The following is a 16,812-nucleotide window of genomic DNA, read 5'->3' as shown; positions in this document are numbered from 1 at the left end:
TGCCGTGCGATAGGCTTACCCGCGGAGCAGTATAATTTGAAAAAACAGGAACCACGTGAAATCGGGTCCCGCACATCTATGCTGAGATGGACGTTTCTTATTCGTGGAGTAGGATAACCTAATGACACCCTGAGAGTAAGATGCTTCAATCTTTAATCTCCAGTTTTGAAGCGCAAATAGTCGTAACTACTCCAGTTTTGTACCTGGCTAAATATTGGATAAAATCTATGGCCCACACAGTATAGTCCAATTATACGAGTAGTACAGCAGCGACGAGGAAGGGAAGGTATTGTTGTCTCCTGTCGCGGTGTCGGTTGCGGGGACGTGGAGATGCCGGGTAGTTATTGAGAGATGATTGCTGGGTTGGTGAAGTGAAGAGGAAGAAATAATGTGATCATGAATGAAATTATAATATAAAGTCATATTAATTAATGCTACGATTAATTATATTTTTTTAAAAAATAGTTTATGATGGATTACATGCTAAATTCTTTAATATTTTATTTTTTATAAAAAAATTAGGAAATTAATTTCTTTGTGATTTCTCTCCTAGACACTAAATTTAGATTGAATTTGAAATCTCAAACCTGGACAATTTTAAAAACACACCTAAATTGTCCTTATATGGGCTGGACCTATTGGGCCTCATCAGACAACATGTTGATTTAATTGGGCCCAATTGCACTTTTACAGAGATTTAGTGGGGTGGGGTGAAATTGAGTAATTATATTAAGTGATATTAAATTAAGTGAGTGTATAATGATAAATCCTAGTTAGCCCTATTGACTATATCTGATGGTGATCGGTCCGGTCGCACGGAAGTTTCCCATCGGCCACCAGGGTAAATCGGGAAGTGCACGCGGCGGTCAGCCCATATGCCCAGCATCCTTTGATTGCGCTCTCCATTTGGAGGAAAAATTCCTGTAAATACGTCATAACTGGGGATCGAACCGCAAGTGCTACCTAGGTGACAACTTGGATGACCTACCGCGATACCATTACCCCGGAACTAAGTGAATGTATAATGGTCCATAGCCAATTGGTTGAGGTCATATAATTTTTATTGAATTTGCATAATTTAGGATAATTAAAGTGTTTTTTAATATTTATAATAACTATTGAAGAATTATTTTTTAAAAACAATCATGGTCTTAAGTTAGACTACGACTACAATTATTATGTTTTTTTTAATCTAAAATTAATGGATGTACATTCAAGTTACAAATTGACAAGGGGAGTGAAGTCATAGCGCAGATGGTTTATGCAGTGATGTTGCTATTAATAGGTGTAGGGTTAATTTTTAGTGAGTGTAAAATATTTAGCTGGTTATCTCACCTCCTCTGCAGGTGTTATTATTAGTGGATGAAGTTCTCCATGATTTATCTTCTTTTAGGGAGTGTGAAATCACCCTTTGAGGGCCTACCAAGGTGATGATTTTAACTTTTGCTACTGTTCTGACCAAATATTGTATATGATCAAGTCATCGGCCAACAAACAAGTTGACATGCATATTCCTCAGAGATAGTCGTCAGAAGGGATATAGAGATCTAAAAAACACTTAAAAAAAAAGTTAATTTGACATTGAAAATGGATCCAAACAAATCACTCCAATGCTCAAGTTAGGATTTTGTATGAGGAAGTAGATGAACTTGAAAAAATTAGAATTTTATATATGCATACTCATGCTGGTTAGAGGCAACCTTTTATAGAGTTGTCAATATATTCAATCTCTGAAACATCAACATTTGTTTAAAATTTATTTCAAAATACATGCTATCGTTTACAATATACACACTCCAATTGCTCATGTCTTCTAGGATATTTTTCTTATTTTTTAGGACAAAGAGTTTTAGGATTTCATGATCTTGTGGGTGAACCGGTCTTATAATTAAACTCAATCTAGAAGCAGACGAAGAGAGACTCGAGGTCGAGATGAAATCGGGTCATGAGACTGAGTATAGGTTGAAATTGAGGTCGAGATCGGTGCATGAGACTGAATAGAAATTGAGATCGGGACTCGAGATCGAATAGAGGTCAATATCCAAGACTGAGATGAAGTCAGTACTTGAGATCGAGGAAAGATTAAGATCGAGATCCGAGATCAAATAGAGGTCGGCATCCGAGGTGGAGATGAAGTTGGCGCATGAGACCGAAGAGAGCTTGAGGTCAGACTCAAAACTAAATAAAGATCGGCTCCCGAGACCAAGGTGTATCTAAAACCTATGCCCTAGACTTAGATGAAGCAGAGGTCTGTGCCTTGAGACCAAGGCGTGCCTGTGATCTAATTTGAATAAGCTCGAGTTCATAGTAAATTTAATTAAACCCCTTATCTCTTAGCCTTGCTTAGCACCTCTGTTGACTCACGACTCATCGTAACTTAAACCCTTGTGTGATATATAAAAATAATAAATTTCTACCACATCAACTACCAATAGAAGCAACCCTTGATTCCTAGTACGCAACATGTGCTTGAAAAAACTCGACTAATATCGAAAGTAACCCCTAAGAAACCCTTAGCTTTATGTCTTTGGAAGTATCTTGTAGGTCTAGCTTTTTGCTTGTCCAAGACGTTGCTCAAAATCCATGATAATTTATCTTTTTTTTCCATTTTTTTATTTTTAATTATAATTTTGGTATTATTATCGTTGCCGTCGTCGTTATTATTATCAATATTGGCTGCGACATAAAAAGTCAAAAAATGAAGAAAAAGTGTGAAATTTATCATAAATATGTTTGACCTTTTAATTATACGTCACAATTTTTTTAATCTAAAAAACGAAATAATTTAGTTTCTCATACGTATCAACCACCGGGTTGACGTTGCACTCTCGTTTCACAACTGGTCAACCATACGAGCTAAATATAAACTAACCCCCTACAATACAATGCCACGTGTCATACATAATTAATGAAAATTTGTCATTATTTTCCTTTAAGAAAAAAAAAGAGAGTCGCACTTCATGATTTACGTCCGTTTTCATAATGCCTCCAAAAAAAATTTGGTAATGTTGAAAATGCACTAAGAAAGTATTTACTTTATTTTGAAATAATTCTATATTCATTAATAGATAGAAATTTAATAGGAGCATTTTTAATAAAAGCTATAATTTGCTAGGCATATTTAAATAAAAATAAAAAAAATAAAAAAAAAAAAACTCTAAAAGACATAGTAATTATTACTTTCTTTTTTATGGATAACTACTTTAAAAATATATAAAATCCAATTGAAATTAAAATAAAACTCCTTTGTGGATAAGATCAAGGACACACAAAATGGTCATTGTTTATGGTCCAACTATCCGACTTCATCCTTGTTACCTAATTAATGTTATTGGCACGCTTGTCTTCCGGTTTGATACGGCAGATTTCGGATGTCTGTCGGTCGAGCACTTCTCTAGATGGCCGTCGGCCAAGTGCATACTTCCATTCTCTATATCGAGTAGAAGAATTTTCTTATCTAAGATCGATCGGCACGTGATGAGTACGTCAACATTGATTTCTAAAGTCGAATGCCATTAGGTCTTGAATCTAATTCCCGAGCACTTATTGATCATGTATTTCAAGCACCTTTCAATCGACTCCGATTCCTGAGTGCTTTTCAACTCTGACTTCAATCTTCGATCACCTCTGACTTCGACTCTAATGATCTAATTCCCGAGCAATGCTTAACTCTGAATCCGATTCCTGAATGCTTTCTGGCTCTGAATCCACTTATAAAATCTTCCATGTCTAAGTACTAGTTTACAAAGCCTAAATACGGAACTCAATCTTCTTTTCTTGTAATCTAAGATTATTACGTAGTATCATTAAAGATGTAGATCCTTATTTCCTACAATGGAAGAAAAATAAAAAAGAAAAAAGAGATTTTATTTTTAAAATCTCATTAGTATTCATACATTTGTATCCTATTTAAAATTTCATTTTTGATGAATTTGTTGTTGCACGCTTTGTTTTTTTTTTTTAGAAAAAAATATATTTTTAATCATTCATTTTTTAAAATTTAAAATTTTCCCTCCTTCCTTATCCTCAATAAACTGCGATTAGATATTTAATTTCGGCTCTTTGTTTCAAATAAAGAGCGCAATTTATATTATTTTTGGGTAAAAGAACAAACATTAAACGTGCTGTCGGAGATCGGAGAGGGAGAAGCACCTCGGCGATCGAAATGGCCTCTTTCCGACGAGGCCGCCGTCGCCAAGGTTAGGAAACGGCCCCAAGGCGCCTCCTTCCTGGTGGTGGCGGTGGTGCCGCTGCTCGTCTTCTTCCACCCCCTCCTCGTCGCCCTCCTCCACGGCGCGCGCAGGCGACAGGAGCGGTGGCAATGGCGGGCGGAGGAACGAGGTGTAGGAGGCCCGCCGCGTCTTGCTCATCAGAAGCAGACGCCGGCGTTTGTTGAAGGGGTTCTCCGGCTTGGCCACGTCCCTGGAGCAGGCGCCGGCGATGTCGGCGAGGATGGCGAAGGACTTGGACTTCCCCGAGAAGAAATTGGACAGTCCTCGCCTGCGCCGATTTAGGGCAAGAAGCAGTTAGATCCATCGATTTGGGGAAGAACGATTAACGATCGACCAGATCCATCGAAGAAGAAGCTTACTTGACGGGAATCGCGTCTTCCAGCGAATCCAAGGACACCAAGCCCCCATCTTTTCGCTTGCTCTCCGCCTCTTCCTCCTCCTCATCGCCGTGCGCTGAATCAGAGAAGGAAGAGGAAGCGGAGCCGATAGAGGAACTCGCTTCCTCCTCCTCCTCCTCCTCCCCTGCCGCCACCCTATTTAAAGAGAGCTCGTCCCTCTTCTGCATCACCACCGCCGGCTCCGCTTCCTCGCCATGGAAGTAGCCCTGCAAGCTGCCCACGCCATCCTTCAAGTCGACGGCGGGAAACGCCAAAGGCGACATCTTTTTCAGTCCTTCCGCCGCCTATTCCTCTTCTCGCTGCTTCCTCCTCGTTTAATCCTCTCAAAGGCGCCTCTTTGATCGCAGAATCCGTGACCGGCAGCAAATCGGAGGCTGGAGGAACGGCGGAGATCGTAAGGATGGTCCCGATGGCGATCGGCGAGAGAGAAGACGACAATTTATAAAGGAATACAAATGGAAGGAGGCAAGGAACAGAGCAGGCCCAACTCGTTTCCCGAAGCGTTTCCCCTTGCCGGTGAAACGAGTTTCACGTGAACGGATACCCAATTAAATGGATAATCATCAGCCTATCCGAAATTTAATAGTTTTTCAAAATACCCCTAAAATTATCTGTCCTTTTGCATATTTTAGTCTTCCAAATTATGTTTCAAAATGGAGGGTCATTTTTATAATAATAAAATCTTGAATGACATTTTAAAAAGTTGTTACAATCATAATTAGCAGCATTTTTTTAAAATCATCCTAATTACTTTACATTTTTAAGAATACACTTTCTTAATAATTAATTTAAAAATTATTTTCTATAGTTGCAGTTGAATTTGGATATTAATTACATAGCAAGACTGATAAATTGTTTTGAATCGCAAAAGCATCTATAATTTTTTTTTTATGTTGTTTAGATTTTACAAGAATAAGAATAATTAATAAGTCAAGTATTATTTTAGATGAGTAATATTTTTTTAATCTGTAAATATAAATATCACAGCAATAATTGTCATCTATATGATTCATTCATTAGATCAATTTCATATACTTTTTATGCAATGCTCATACAAAATTTGGGTCTCTGGGTAGTAGTTATTTATTCATTGTTTCTCTTAATTTTCTAATCATCTAAAGATTTATTTAATATATTAAATTTTTATTATTATCTTTGCATATAATTTTTCTCAAGTTTACCCATAAATTATTATGCAAAAGAATATAATAAAGAATAAGTGTAATTAGAGTAATCAACACACTAGTAATAATATTAAATTCCCATGTAAAATTTAAGCTACATGAATCTAAAATTATTATATATATTTTTTATTTAAAAAATAATTAATTTGATAATTGAGTCAAATTTTGCCATCCATTTATATATTTTCATATTATATCATTTTCAAATACTATCTCTAATTAAACACCCAATAAATTAATCAAAATATTAAGTATAAATTAATCATAGTTGCTCTTCTTATGCTTCTCTGTCTGTTTTTCTGTTCCTGTAAAATATATTAAATGGCATTAACTTGGAGTGAAGAAGAATGTTAATATCAATTAAATAAACACCAAATTTAGGGATTTGGAAATGAAGCATATATCCCATGAAATCTCTTGTGGGACACAAACAACATTACATTGTCAAAGTGCAAGATTTATTATAATTATAATTTTGTTTCATTTGCATATATGGAATGGGAGATCAAAATTGTTCATGTTTCTTCCTATCTGTCCAAGCATTCTTGTGGATGTCTTTTTTCAATAAAATATTTATAAGCATATAAACAAATAAAGTTATCTACTTTATGGCACTTTCACTATCAAGGCAAAAAAAAATTAGAAGAGAAACAAGAACTGTATGTATTTTTAAAAAATACATATTTTTTTTGCCACCTTTGTTTCTTTGCTAAATAATTCACTGAGCTTTGGTTTTTACCACCTTTGTTTCCTTCCCCAACATGATTCTTCAACAATGGAGAAACAGAAGCAATCAACAAACAAACACAAACAGAATTGTACCATGATTTAGTTCTTGAAGAGCCTTCTCTTTCTTTTCTGTCAGCAATTCCTTTACAGTAAAACCCACAAGATTGCACCATGATTCATGAACACAGCTTGGATTGGAAGCCAAGACATGAAGTGAGCTGTAGAGAATCTGTGCCACCAGTCCATGGCAGCTTTTTGATAGCTTTTCATGTGCCCATCCCTTCCAGAACAAGACTCCCTTCCACAAGCTCTAAATCCTTCCATTTGCTCATTGTGAGACTGAGACAAACAGTTGTTGTCCTCTGTGTGGAGGACAGATTTATGATCTTGTAGGCTGAGACACTCCTTGTTGGCCATGGATCTGCATTGTGTGCCGTCCTGTTCATGTCAGTGTGTCCGCAGGACTGTTATCAGAAATGTTGCTGTCATTCATTGAAGTAAGAATTGAAGGCCTGCTTCATGATCCACCACATGAAAAGATCTGACAGGAAAGAACTGCAGCAGAGATTCAGTAACTTCATTCTGTTCTTTAACTCCAAGCCGAAATACGACTCACAAAATGGAGAGAATTTTGTCCCTGCAATTGTTAGATCTGCATAAAAAAACTCAGAAGCGCTGTCTGATAACGGGTTCTGTGGGAGTTTTTTTAGATTTCACAAGAAAATTCACAGTTTTGAGATAATTATGAGACTTTGTGCAATGTTTCATCTTTGGAACGAGGAAAAATCACAACTTTGGAAGAAGAGCACGCCAAATTTGGGAATCTGATCTAGTAGAAGAAGATCACAGAGTGAAGAATTACTGAAAATGAAGAACATAATTTCTGCAAATTTGCAACTTTTATGCAATATTTCATTCTTGGAACAAGGGAAAAAAATTCACGGCTTTAAAACAAGACAACGCGAAAATTTGGGAATCTGATCCAGATCCTGAAACAATGAAGCCATATGAAGAACAGATTCTTATATTTGTACACTGAAGCGTGGTATGGAGCACAATTTCTGTCAAACTTACACAAAGCGATGTGGGAATTACCGAACGAAGAAAAAAATTTGGAAAAATAAATCGATTTTGTACCACACATGAAATTTAGGGATCCGTATCCAGCAGAAGGGGGCTTTTATCATCAGATCAAGCTATACGAATCCTCTTCTTCGGAGGGAGAGAGAGGAAGATGGAGGTCAGGTCTCGGGGCACCGCGCGGAAAACCTTAGAGTCGGTCGCAGCAGCCGGTGACGTCCTCCTCGCCGGCTTCGGTTTCCTCGGGGCTGGCGGGCACACGGCGAGGGGCTTGAGATAGTGCTCCTCCGATTTCGGCGTGACGCACCCTTCCTCGTCGCCGCCACCGTCGCCAGGGGAGGCCTGGCCTCCCACGACTGGGAGCTTATCCCGGATCGGCGCCGCCGTCTTGATCGGAGGAAGGACCGGCAATTCGCCTGAGACGGCGACCTTCGACGCCATCGGCGCCGAGAATTCTGCTCGGGGATCGCGAATCGAAGGCGAATCGAGGCTTCGAACTCTGCGGTGGGGAATTGGATCGAACGCCTCGTGGACCAAGGTGGAGGGAGAGCGAAGGCGCAGACCTTAAATAGTCGGGACGAAGAGAGGCAGATAAAATAACACGCGGGGGCAAAATCGTCTTTCAACCAGCGAAAAATCATTAAAAAGGAATTAATTGCCTCATTAAATTCCACGTTTTGCCGTATTAATGAATCGATCGGGAGGCGTAAAGGAAGCGCAAAGGACTGACCCTCGAAGTCGAGCCAAACTACGAGAGTGCCACTCCCGGCAAAAGCTGCCGGGACCACGTGGCGGTCGTTGGCTCCATCGAGCTTCTTGCTTAAGATTAAAACCAAAACACCTTTTTTTTATTACTTAAAACAATTTTAAATATTTTTTTATTAATTAATATATTAAATTAAAAGGTGGTTGGGATGAATTATGATGAAGCTCATGTTCATCATGTGGAAGCCATGTGATGATCATGAATTAAAGATCAAGGCATGTGGTAGATGAATGATCAACAACAAGGATTAAGTGAGATGGTAGTTGGATCAACACTTTCCTCTTTTTTTTTTTTGCAAAAAGAAAATTTATAAAAATGATAAAAGATTTAAAACCTTAAGTGGGGTAATTTTATATAATTATATATTATTTAAGTTAAAATGAAGTGTCTACTAGAATTAGACCATAGTGAGCTTAATTGTATTTGTGTTATATAAAGAAATTAATATTATATCACAAGGCATCCAATGTTGGTTTTGTGTATCATTCCACTTCTTATATAATATTTATGAGTAATATTAGCAACTCAACTCTGAGCAATTATTAAAAACAAATAATTATGAATAACTTACTCTAGAGAAGTTTAAGAACAAAAATTAATCATATTTATTTTTTTTCTTTAATTTTTAATTAATTAATTCATATAATCTTGTTGGGATCTGAAAACTATGCACAATATATAAGACGGCATGCATGTTCCATTTAGTTGTCATTTTTTGGGGTCTCATATTAAAAAAAAGAATAAATGGACTCGTATAAGACACGTGTGCTAAAATCATTCGTAACATACTATTCATTTTTCTACGCAAAAATAAATTATTTAAAATTATCTTCAAAGAATATTTATTTACTTCTTACTGTATTCTCACTCAACCTTTTTTTTTTGAAAAAAGATATTAATTAATATGTAATAAATAATGCTGAATGAGTTGGTGGGGATGGACAAAATTGGAAATGTAATATTGCATGTGTGGGCCCGAGTTGAGGAACCAAAAAGCTAAGCCGAAAGGCTTGTAGGGAGAACACAAAAATAGAAATGTGATAAAATAAAGTACTATATAAAGATAGTTTAGGCAGCGTAGGCGTAGCTTAGACACTTCAGTCACCCGAATGTTGACGGTGGTAGTTAGTACGATCGCTATTCTATATCGAATTTATTTAGGGTTAGAATCGGATTGGATCCAATTGTACGATCCTATCAAAAAAATTTAAAATTTTATGATATATAATTAATAATTTAAAAAATATTTTAAAAATTATTTATATATAAATAAATTAATAATTATATATATATATATATATATATAACCGAATAATATTATTATCTGTATAAATTTATATTAACTAACAATTTAATTATTATTTTATATAATAATACTTAATAATATTTATATTTTTATATTATAAAATAAAAGATTATAAAATTTCTATTAACATGATAATAATAATCACATGCAACTTTAAGAATGTTATCTTGGTTCAATCCGATTTAAAGGTCAATAAAATAACTTTCAATAAAAAAAAATATGTAGAATCATTTCTAACCTTACTCCAATTCTGAAATTGCAATAATTAAACCACTCTAGCAATCGAGCAGTGCAGATTATTTAGGCGCAAATTGAATTCAGTATCTAAGCACTATCATGAAAGATGAAAGGGAGAAGGAAAGAAGGATTTAGAGCACTGCAATGCATGTTAATGGTTCATGAAAGATGAAAGGGCTTGCCCATGTGGCAATGGAAAGAAGGATTTAGAAGTTGAAGAAAGAGAGAAGTTGAACCTAAGTTGAAGCAAGAGAGAAGAAGGTAGAAAAGGAATTGTAGGTGTGTGAAATGAAGTAATCAAGATCTTCAATTGTCCTGAACTAAATTAATAAGACTGAATTAGAATATTTTAATTTTTTAAATTTTAATATAATATATTAAAATAAAAATTGCTGGGCTGCAAGCCCAGTTCAGCTCAACATTGGCTACACTAGTAATTGTGTGTGAATCATATAACTTCAGTAATATTTTTGTTCTATCGTAATTAATTCAATTATATTTTAAGGACACTTATGAATCATATAATGTTTATATTTAATGACATCTGTTAATGACCGCCACTAACCATGTAATAGTAGTTGTTACTAGTCGTGTAAAAGTAGTTAGTGGCCACTACTAATCATGCAACCACCACTAACCACCATTTTAGTATCATATTAGACTCTAGATCTACATTCCTTTGCACGTGCATGGAACGCTTCAGAATTTTTTTTGTCTAATTATAATAAATCAACTTATTTATATTGAATTTTTTAATGTATAACTATATATTTTAATTTTCCATCGAAGCTATTTTTTGTTGTCTATTTTTCATTCACACTTCCACTATAAAAAAAAAGAAGTCTATCAAGTTGATTGAATCGAACGACTAGATAGTTTAACTATAAAAGAGCAAGTAAGATAAGTGTTCTGGTCAGATATCGTGGATGGTCAAACCATCAGTCAACGAACAATTCGACGTGTGCGACCTCTGGACGAGCTCGACGAGGGAGATGATGAGAACCTGATGAGGGAGACGATGAGAACCTCAAATACACTTCAAGAAGAGGTTAGACTGGCGCTAGGGAGTTCCAGTAAACCACTCTGACACTCAAATTAGGGTTCTTCGGAATGGATGGAATGTAGACAGAAAAGAAGATGATGCTAGAAGAGTTTTCAAAGTCAAACTTGTGTGTTAGGTTTTTTATAGCTCGCTATAAGGACATCTCCACGTCAGATGGGATGGAGCCATTATAGAAACCTACGAGAGGACTAGATCCGACAACCATTTCCTTTTGGTCTTATGTGCAGAAAAAGGGATCTCTGAGAGGACTAGGTTTAACAACCTCGTAACCGCCTATTCATTCTTAGACTGCTGCGTGCCCACGAGAATATTCGCGTTCCTCCTTAGTAGGCTCATATAAAACCGTAGTTCACAGAAGACGTGAAAGTAGGATCCAAGACAGAGCCAGTTGAGGTGGTGTAGCCGAGCGAGACTTGAGATCGAGATGGTCGAGACGAGACTCGGAATTGAGATGGCCGAGACGAGACTCGACAACTGAGATACCCTAGACGAGGCTAATTGAGACGAGACTGGCCAAAACGAGACTCAGGACCGAGACAGACGAGACTCAGGACTGAGACGAGACTGGCTGAGACGACTGAGACTCAAGATCAAGATGTCTCTAAAACTAAGGTAGGTCCGAGATCAAGACTAGAGACCCAAACAAGGTCAAAGACTGGGTCCATGTTAAGATCGAAGGTGTGGTCCGAGTCGGAGGCGATATCTATTCCACCTTGGTGGAATCAGTTCTTATAGATTCATGTTGATTAATCTTGCCAGTTCAGCATCAAACTATTGATCTTTATCCTAAAGAGTCATGTCATCTACGGCACTGCATGAAAAATTATGTTAGATAGACCATTTGATTAAGTTTTCTTCAATGACAAGTGCAATGGTAAGAGATGGAATCGACTTAGGGTTTAAATCTTATTTACGGAGTTCAAAAATTTTACGATGGACCAGATCCATTTAAGCTTCTCAATTGACTTTGGAAGTTTCATGAAAAACTCTAAAAGGAGGTGTTCCAAAGAATTTGTGGGAGCGGAGGGCATTCAAGCTCTCACAGGATGAACAGCACCCTGCTTGGCATTCAGCGACGGCACACGAGGCAGAGGAGGGCGCGCGTTAACAAGTCGTCGTCGTCTCGTCCTCTACACAAAGAGCGGGGAGGGCCGCGGTTGCGTCCTTTAATTTGGCAGCAGGCGATTGCAGAACGCCCTTGTTACACTTCATGCACCGATGAAACCATGCCGACGGCGATCGTGATTCTCGCCAGTGTTGTCCTCTTGAGCATCTCCTTCGTCCCATGAGAAACCAGCTGAGCTTCTCTAATAATAATAATTTTGGGTTTTCTATATATATATATATATAACACAACAACAATGGAGATTTTCTCCAAGGGACTCTGCTCAATTTTCATCCGTCGCCATTCATCATCAGCAATGCAATGCGATGTACATGTAACACGCCCTCAGATGAACACACAACGACGAACAAATTAAAGAATTGATTAGACGACGATCTCGATCTCTCCACCCCCGGCCCTCAACACTCCGGCGGAAGCCCCTGAGGAAATCGGCTCGCATCGTCACAGTAGTTGTATATCATGTGTCCCCTCTGCACCCGCCTCATCTTCCTCCAGCTCTCTGCGTCCAGCTCTTGGTTCCACCACCCGAAATTGCTCGAATTGCAGCCCGAATGTGACTCCGCATCGTCGACGACGACGCACGCGTCGACGGTGAAGTTCCGGTACGACGCCACAAACGGTGCCTTGCTCCAGTCGGTCTTCACTCGGCCGCCCTGGGTCGCCCAGTCCTCGGCGTCCCACAGGGTGGAGTAAATCCTCATGGGCTTTTGGTTGGGAAAGGCCACACCCTTGGACTCCATGTTCCTGAAGTCCCTTATGGGAGTCCCATCCACGAGAAAGCTGAAACAATGCATCAAAATCAAATCTCGGTGAGAAAAATCCAATCTCCTCTGCCTCCTTACACGTTTTTGATCCGTCAAAATCAAATCCTGGCGAGAACAAACTGTAGATGTATGTCTCACATGATGTGTTTAGGGTTCCAAAGGATGGAGTAGGTGTGGAAGTGCTTGGTGGGATCGAACCAGAGCTCGAACTGCATCTCCCTGTTGCCCTTCCCCTGCGTGTAGATGTTGGTCTGGAGAGTGTAAGGGGATCCACTGGCGTTTCCGAGGAACTCGAAGTCGACCTCGTCGTGTGTGCTCGTTTGCTCTGGATTCTGTGTGTCCGACGACAGCTACAAAGTGAAATAGATCAATTTATTTGAATTATTGTAAGAAGTGAATATAATATTCTGAGCTATACGAGGCGAAGGGAATCGTAATCGTACGTAGTAGGTGGTGACGGTGCCGGCGGAGTCGCCGGAGATGAGCCTGATCTGCATGTCCATGCGGCCGAAGAGGTAGTAGTTCTTCGACTGGAAGCCGGAGCCGGAGTACTTGTCGAGGGAGAGGGTGATGAGGCGGCCGTGGCGGAGGATCTGGCCGCGGCCGTCGCCCCAAGTGATGTCGACGTCCTCGTAGAAGTTGCCGCCGGCGGAAGCGCCTACGGCCAGCACCACGGAGCAAGTCGCCAAGTAGAGAATTCTGATCAGCGCCGACGACGCCATGGTGAGCGCTTGAAGGAGCTCAGGGAGAAAATGGGCGAGGAGATGATATATGGGGATCGAGGAGGAGGTATTAATGGTGGCGCGCGCCGGACGCGGCCGTGGCGGTGGTGGTTCAAAGTTGAAATCGTGGGTGGAGCGGGGAAGGAGGAGCCACGTTGGATTAAATTGGGTCCGGTTCAACCGCCAGTTCGAGTCAATCGGACCGACAAATGGCTGGCCGAGAATAGCTCGATCGGGCGACAATGTCAAATATCAAAATTTTAAAATTACGCCTTGAAAAAAAAAAATTGCCTTAAATTTATTTATGTACATAACGGGGGGATAAAGGTCTGACAATCTAGTAACCGTCCCGATCCTATGGCAGAGGCCACATGCATGAGCATCTTGCTGCTAGGTGTGGCCAGGCTGCCTTTTACAGTAGGGAGGTACCAGAGAAGGACTGTGCCGAAGTGGCATAGAGCGATCGGGTTTACTGAGGCGGAGTCGATTGAGGCCAGGAAAGAGACTGAGCAGCTAAGCCGATTAGAGCCGATAACAATGGAGGGCATCCGAGTGCTTGGACTGAGCATATGGGTGAGTGAGTAAGGTAACTGAGTTTGTATCCGAGTGATTGAAATAGCCGAGTCCTAGCCGCAGCCGAGTGCCAAGTGTCAGTGACCGAGTGCGGACAAGTACTGAGTAGCCGAGACAGCCGAGTGACCGAGTGGCTGAGTGGCTGAGACAGACAAGTGTCGAGTGGTCGAGACAACCGAATGGTCGAGTAGCCGAGATAGCCGAGTGACCGAGTGGGCGAGTGAGTGAAATCATAAAGCATCGATCATATGAGGTTTGATCGTTAAGCATTCCTCCACCACACAAGGGAATGCAATGAATGTAAATTTTCCATATATAGAAAAGATTGAAAGTTAAACCCTCTATATAACTCCATATATCTCTAACGCAATGCCCATCCTCGCACATACAATAATGGCCAAGTCTTTTAATTATATCGTCGTCCTCTTTCTTGTGTTCTCCGGCCTTATTCTGAGTTCGCCGTCGACTATGACAGCGATGGCAGCGGCGGCGCCAGTGGCGACACCAATGGCGGCGCCAATGGCAGCACCAGCAGCATCGCCAACAGGAGGAGAAAAGCACTACGAGCTTGGTGTGCCCTTGTTTAGGCACAGAGACAAACCAGGGACGTTTGTGAAAGAGACCGAGATGAATAGAAAGTAATTAAAAAATGTATATGTACTCGAATGAAAAAATCATCTAAAATGATCGATGTAAATCATGCTTGATTATATTGTGTAACTTTGATAATGTTTGATTAAATAATATTTTATCAAAAAAGATTGTGAACATTATATTGCTCTTAGTTTGGATAGAATCTACCTATTTTCGATTGATTTAGATTAAAAATGTTCAATTTTTTTTTTTTTTTAAAAAATATTTGTATCCAGTCAATCAATATCCGTAACAAATGGAAAATAAAAAATAATTCTAAATTTAAATTAACCATAATTATAGTTACGAAACTACCCTCTGTGTCGATTCTGTAATTTACTTAAACTTTCCCAGGCTTAGTCATGTCGCCGCCGCCTCTTCCGACGGCGATGCGGGAGCGGGAAGGTCGCTTCACCATCCGAGGACCCGTGTCTGAGAAGTATCGCCGGAGAAGAAGCCTCCTCCTCCTCCTCTTTCTCCGCAGCCGGTGCAGATCCCGCCGCGTCTTCCGTCTCTTTGTTAGGGTTCTTATGGGCTGCCGTCGCCAAAGTCCCTCCCAAACGGCATCTTGTACGATTTATTTCCCCCCTCATTTTTCTTTAATTGGCAGCGGATTCGTGTTTGCACGAACGCTTAGCTGATCGATCGGCTTATCCCAATCGAGATACCGGTGCGCAAAGGCAGCGGAGAGGTAATTGCTCCTCTTCAAAATTTGCTGTTTTCCCAATCTTCATCTGTTAGCTCTTCGAAACTGTTTTTTTTTGTGTGCCGATTTGCCTTAGTTTATGCACCTTTTTCGTTCTTTCTTTCTTTAACCCACACAAATCAGAATCGATCCTCTTCCTTCCCCTTTTGCCTTCAGTTATTTTGGCCGTCAATGGCTTGAAGGTTTTCTAGGGCAGTGCGATTGATCTACCAGCTAACCCACATTACTTGTTTTCCACTTGATCTGTGAACATATTCTCATCGTTCTGCATTGCAAAGCTCAATCATATTTCATTTGCCTCAGAAACAGTAACTGTCTTGTGAAGGTTGTTCTTGATCTGTTCATGCTTTTCATGTCTAACTTGGTCATTCTTTGTAGCTCTCATTGTAGTTTTCTTTCTTTCTTTCTTTATGTATCGTGCCAATGTGTGATTCATCTCTTGTTCGATCATGAATTCAATTTTTTATATATATGTTCACCAATATGTAGTTTAAAGTGATACGTACATGGATTTATATTTATAGATTAATACTTTTTGTAATACTAAAGTTTTTAAGATGTTCAAATGTTGTTGTTCTTTTAATTATTGATGTTGAATGATGGTGTTGTGTAATGAGAGAAGTTAAATTAGTCAATTTTGTGGAGCTTCTTTTGGGTAATGTTTGTGTATTATCTGTAGACTTATTGAATTAGATACCTAATTAATTTTGAAGTTAGACTATTTTTCTCTCTAATTCACATACTTAAATTCAGTTTATGATCTAATATCATATCGAATTTACATAAATATTTGAACATGGAGCTTCCTAATTTCATTTACTCCCCTTTCAACACAAAACAAAACAAAACAAAAAAATCTACTAAAATATTAATTTGTCAAATTTGGTCAACTTTTGTCTCAAATCTTTCTGGAGAAGAACTATTTATAGAAACTGCTAAGTGCGCGCCTGTCCACGGCGATTTGTAAGGGCGAACATCATTTTCAGAGAGGAACTCTCCGTGAAAGTCGCTATATCGATGGTTACGATTGACTTCCATCTCGATCCCACGGTCGTAGAGAGGCATCGCTATATATTCCGACTCGTCGCTTCCTCCTTTCGTCGGAAGCGAATCTCCGTTAGCTTCGAAGCGTCGAAAATTATATTTATATTTATTTAAATAAGGCCATTTCAGAATGGCCGCCGGACGCTCCCTCCCCTTCCTCCTCCTCCTCCTCCTCTTCTCCTCCGCTGTTGCCTTCGACGTCATGGAGATCCTGCAACCCTACGACGAGTACTCCACCTTCACCAAGTA

The 16,812-nt window shown here is 39.3% G+C and overlaps 3 protein-coding genes across 3 annotated transcripts; all 3 read right to left on the bottom strand.

Annotated features, from left to right (window-relative positions):
- Nucleotides 1-4,084: 4,084 nt before the first annotated feature.
- Nucleotides 4,085-5,131, bottom strand: LOC141848016 (KID-containing protein 1-like). Its single transcript, XM_074736127.1, has 2 exons — nt 4,592-5,131; nt 4,085-4,500 (listed from the first exon to the last, which is right to left on the bottom strand). Exons 1-2 carry the CDS (start codon nt 4,891-4,893, stop codon nt 4,116-4,118), a joined length of 687 nt encoding a protein of 228 aa, XP_074592228.1. The 5' UTR covers nt 4,894-5,131; the 3' UTR covers nt 4,085-4,115.
- Nucleotides 5,132-7,511: 2,380 nt separating this feature from the next.
- Nucleotides 7,512-8,147, bottom strand: LOC141847949 (uncharacterized). The gene has a single exon (XM_074736056.1). It carries the CDS (start codon nt 8,062-8,064, stop codon nt 7,735-7,737), a length of 330 nt encoding a protein of 109 aa, XP_074592157.1. The 5' UTR covers nt 8,065-8,147; the 3' UTR covers nt 7,512-7,734.
- Nucleotides 8,148-12,519: 4,372 nt separating this feature from the next.
- LOC141847272 (putative xyloglucan endotransglucosylase/hydrolase protein 23) lies at nt 12,520-13,607 on the bottom strand. The gene is made up of 3 exons (XM_074735276.1): nt 13,329-13,607; nt 13,024-13,235; nt 12,520-12,901 (listed from the first exon to the last, which is right to left on the bottom strand). Exons 1-3 carry the CDS (start codon nt 13,605-13,607, stop codon nt 12,520-12,522), a joined length of 873 nt encoding a protein of 290 aa, XP_074591377.1.
- Nucleotides 13,608-16,812: the final 3,205 nt, after the last annotated feature.

Source organism: Curcuma longa, chromosome 16 (assembly GCF_044706935.1).
Source record: "Curcuma longa cultivar G26 ecotype Majalengka, Jawa Barat chromosome 16, ITB_CL_G26_1.1, whole genome shotgun sequence".
NCBI classification, from domain to species: domain Eukaryota; kingdom Viridiplantae; phylum Streptophyta; class Magnoliopsida; order Zingiberales; family Zingiberaceae; genus Curcuma; species Curcuma longa.
Note: the sequence above shows the minus strand (reverse complement) of the source record. Positions and strands in the feature narration are given on the sequence as shown.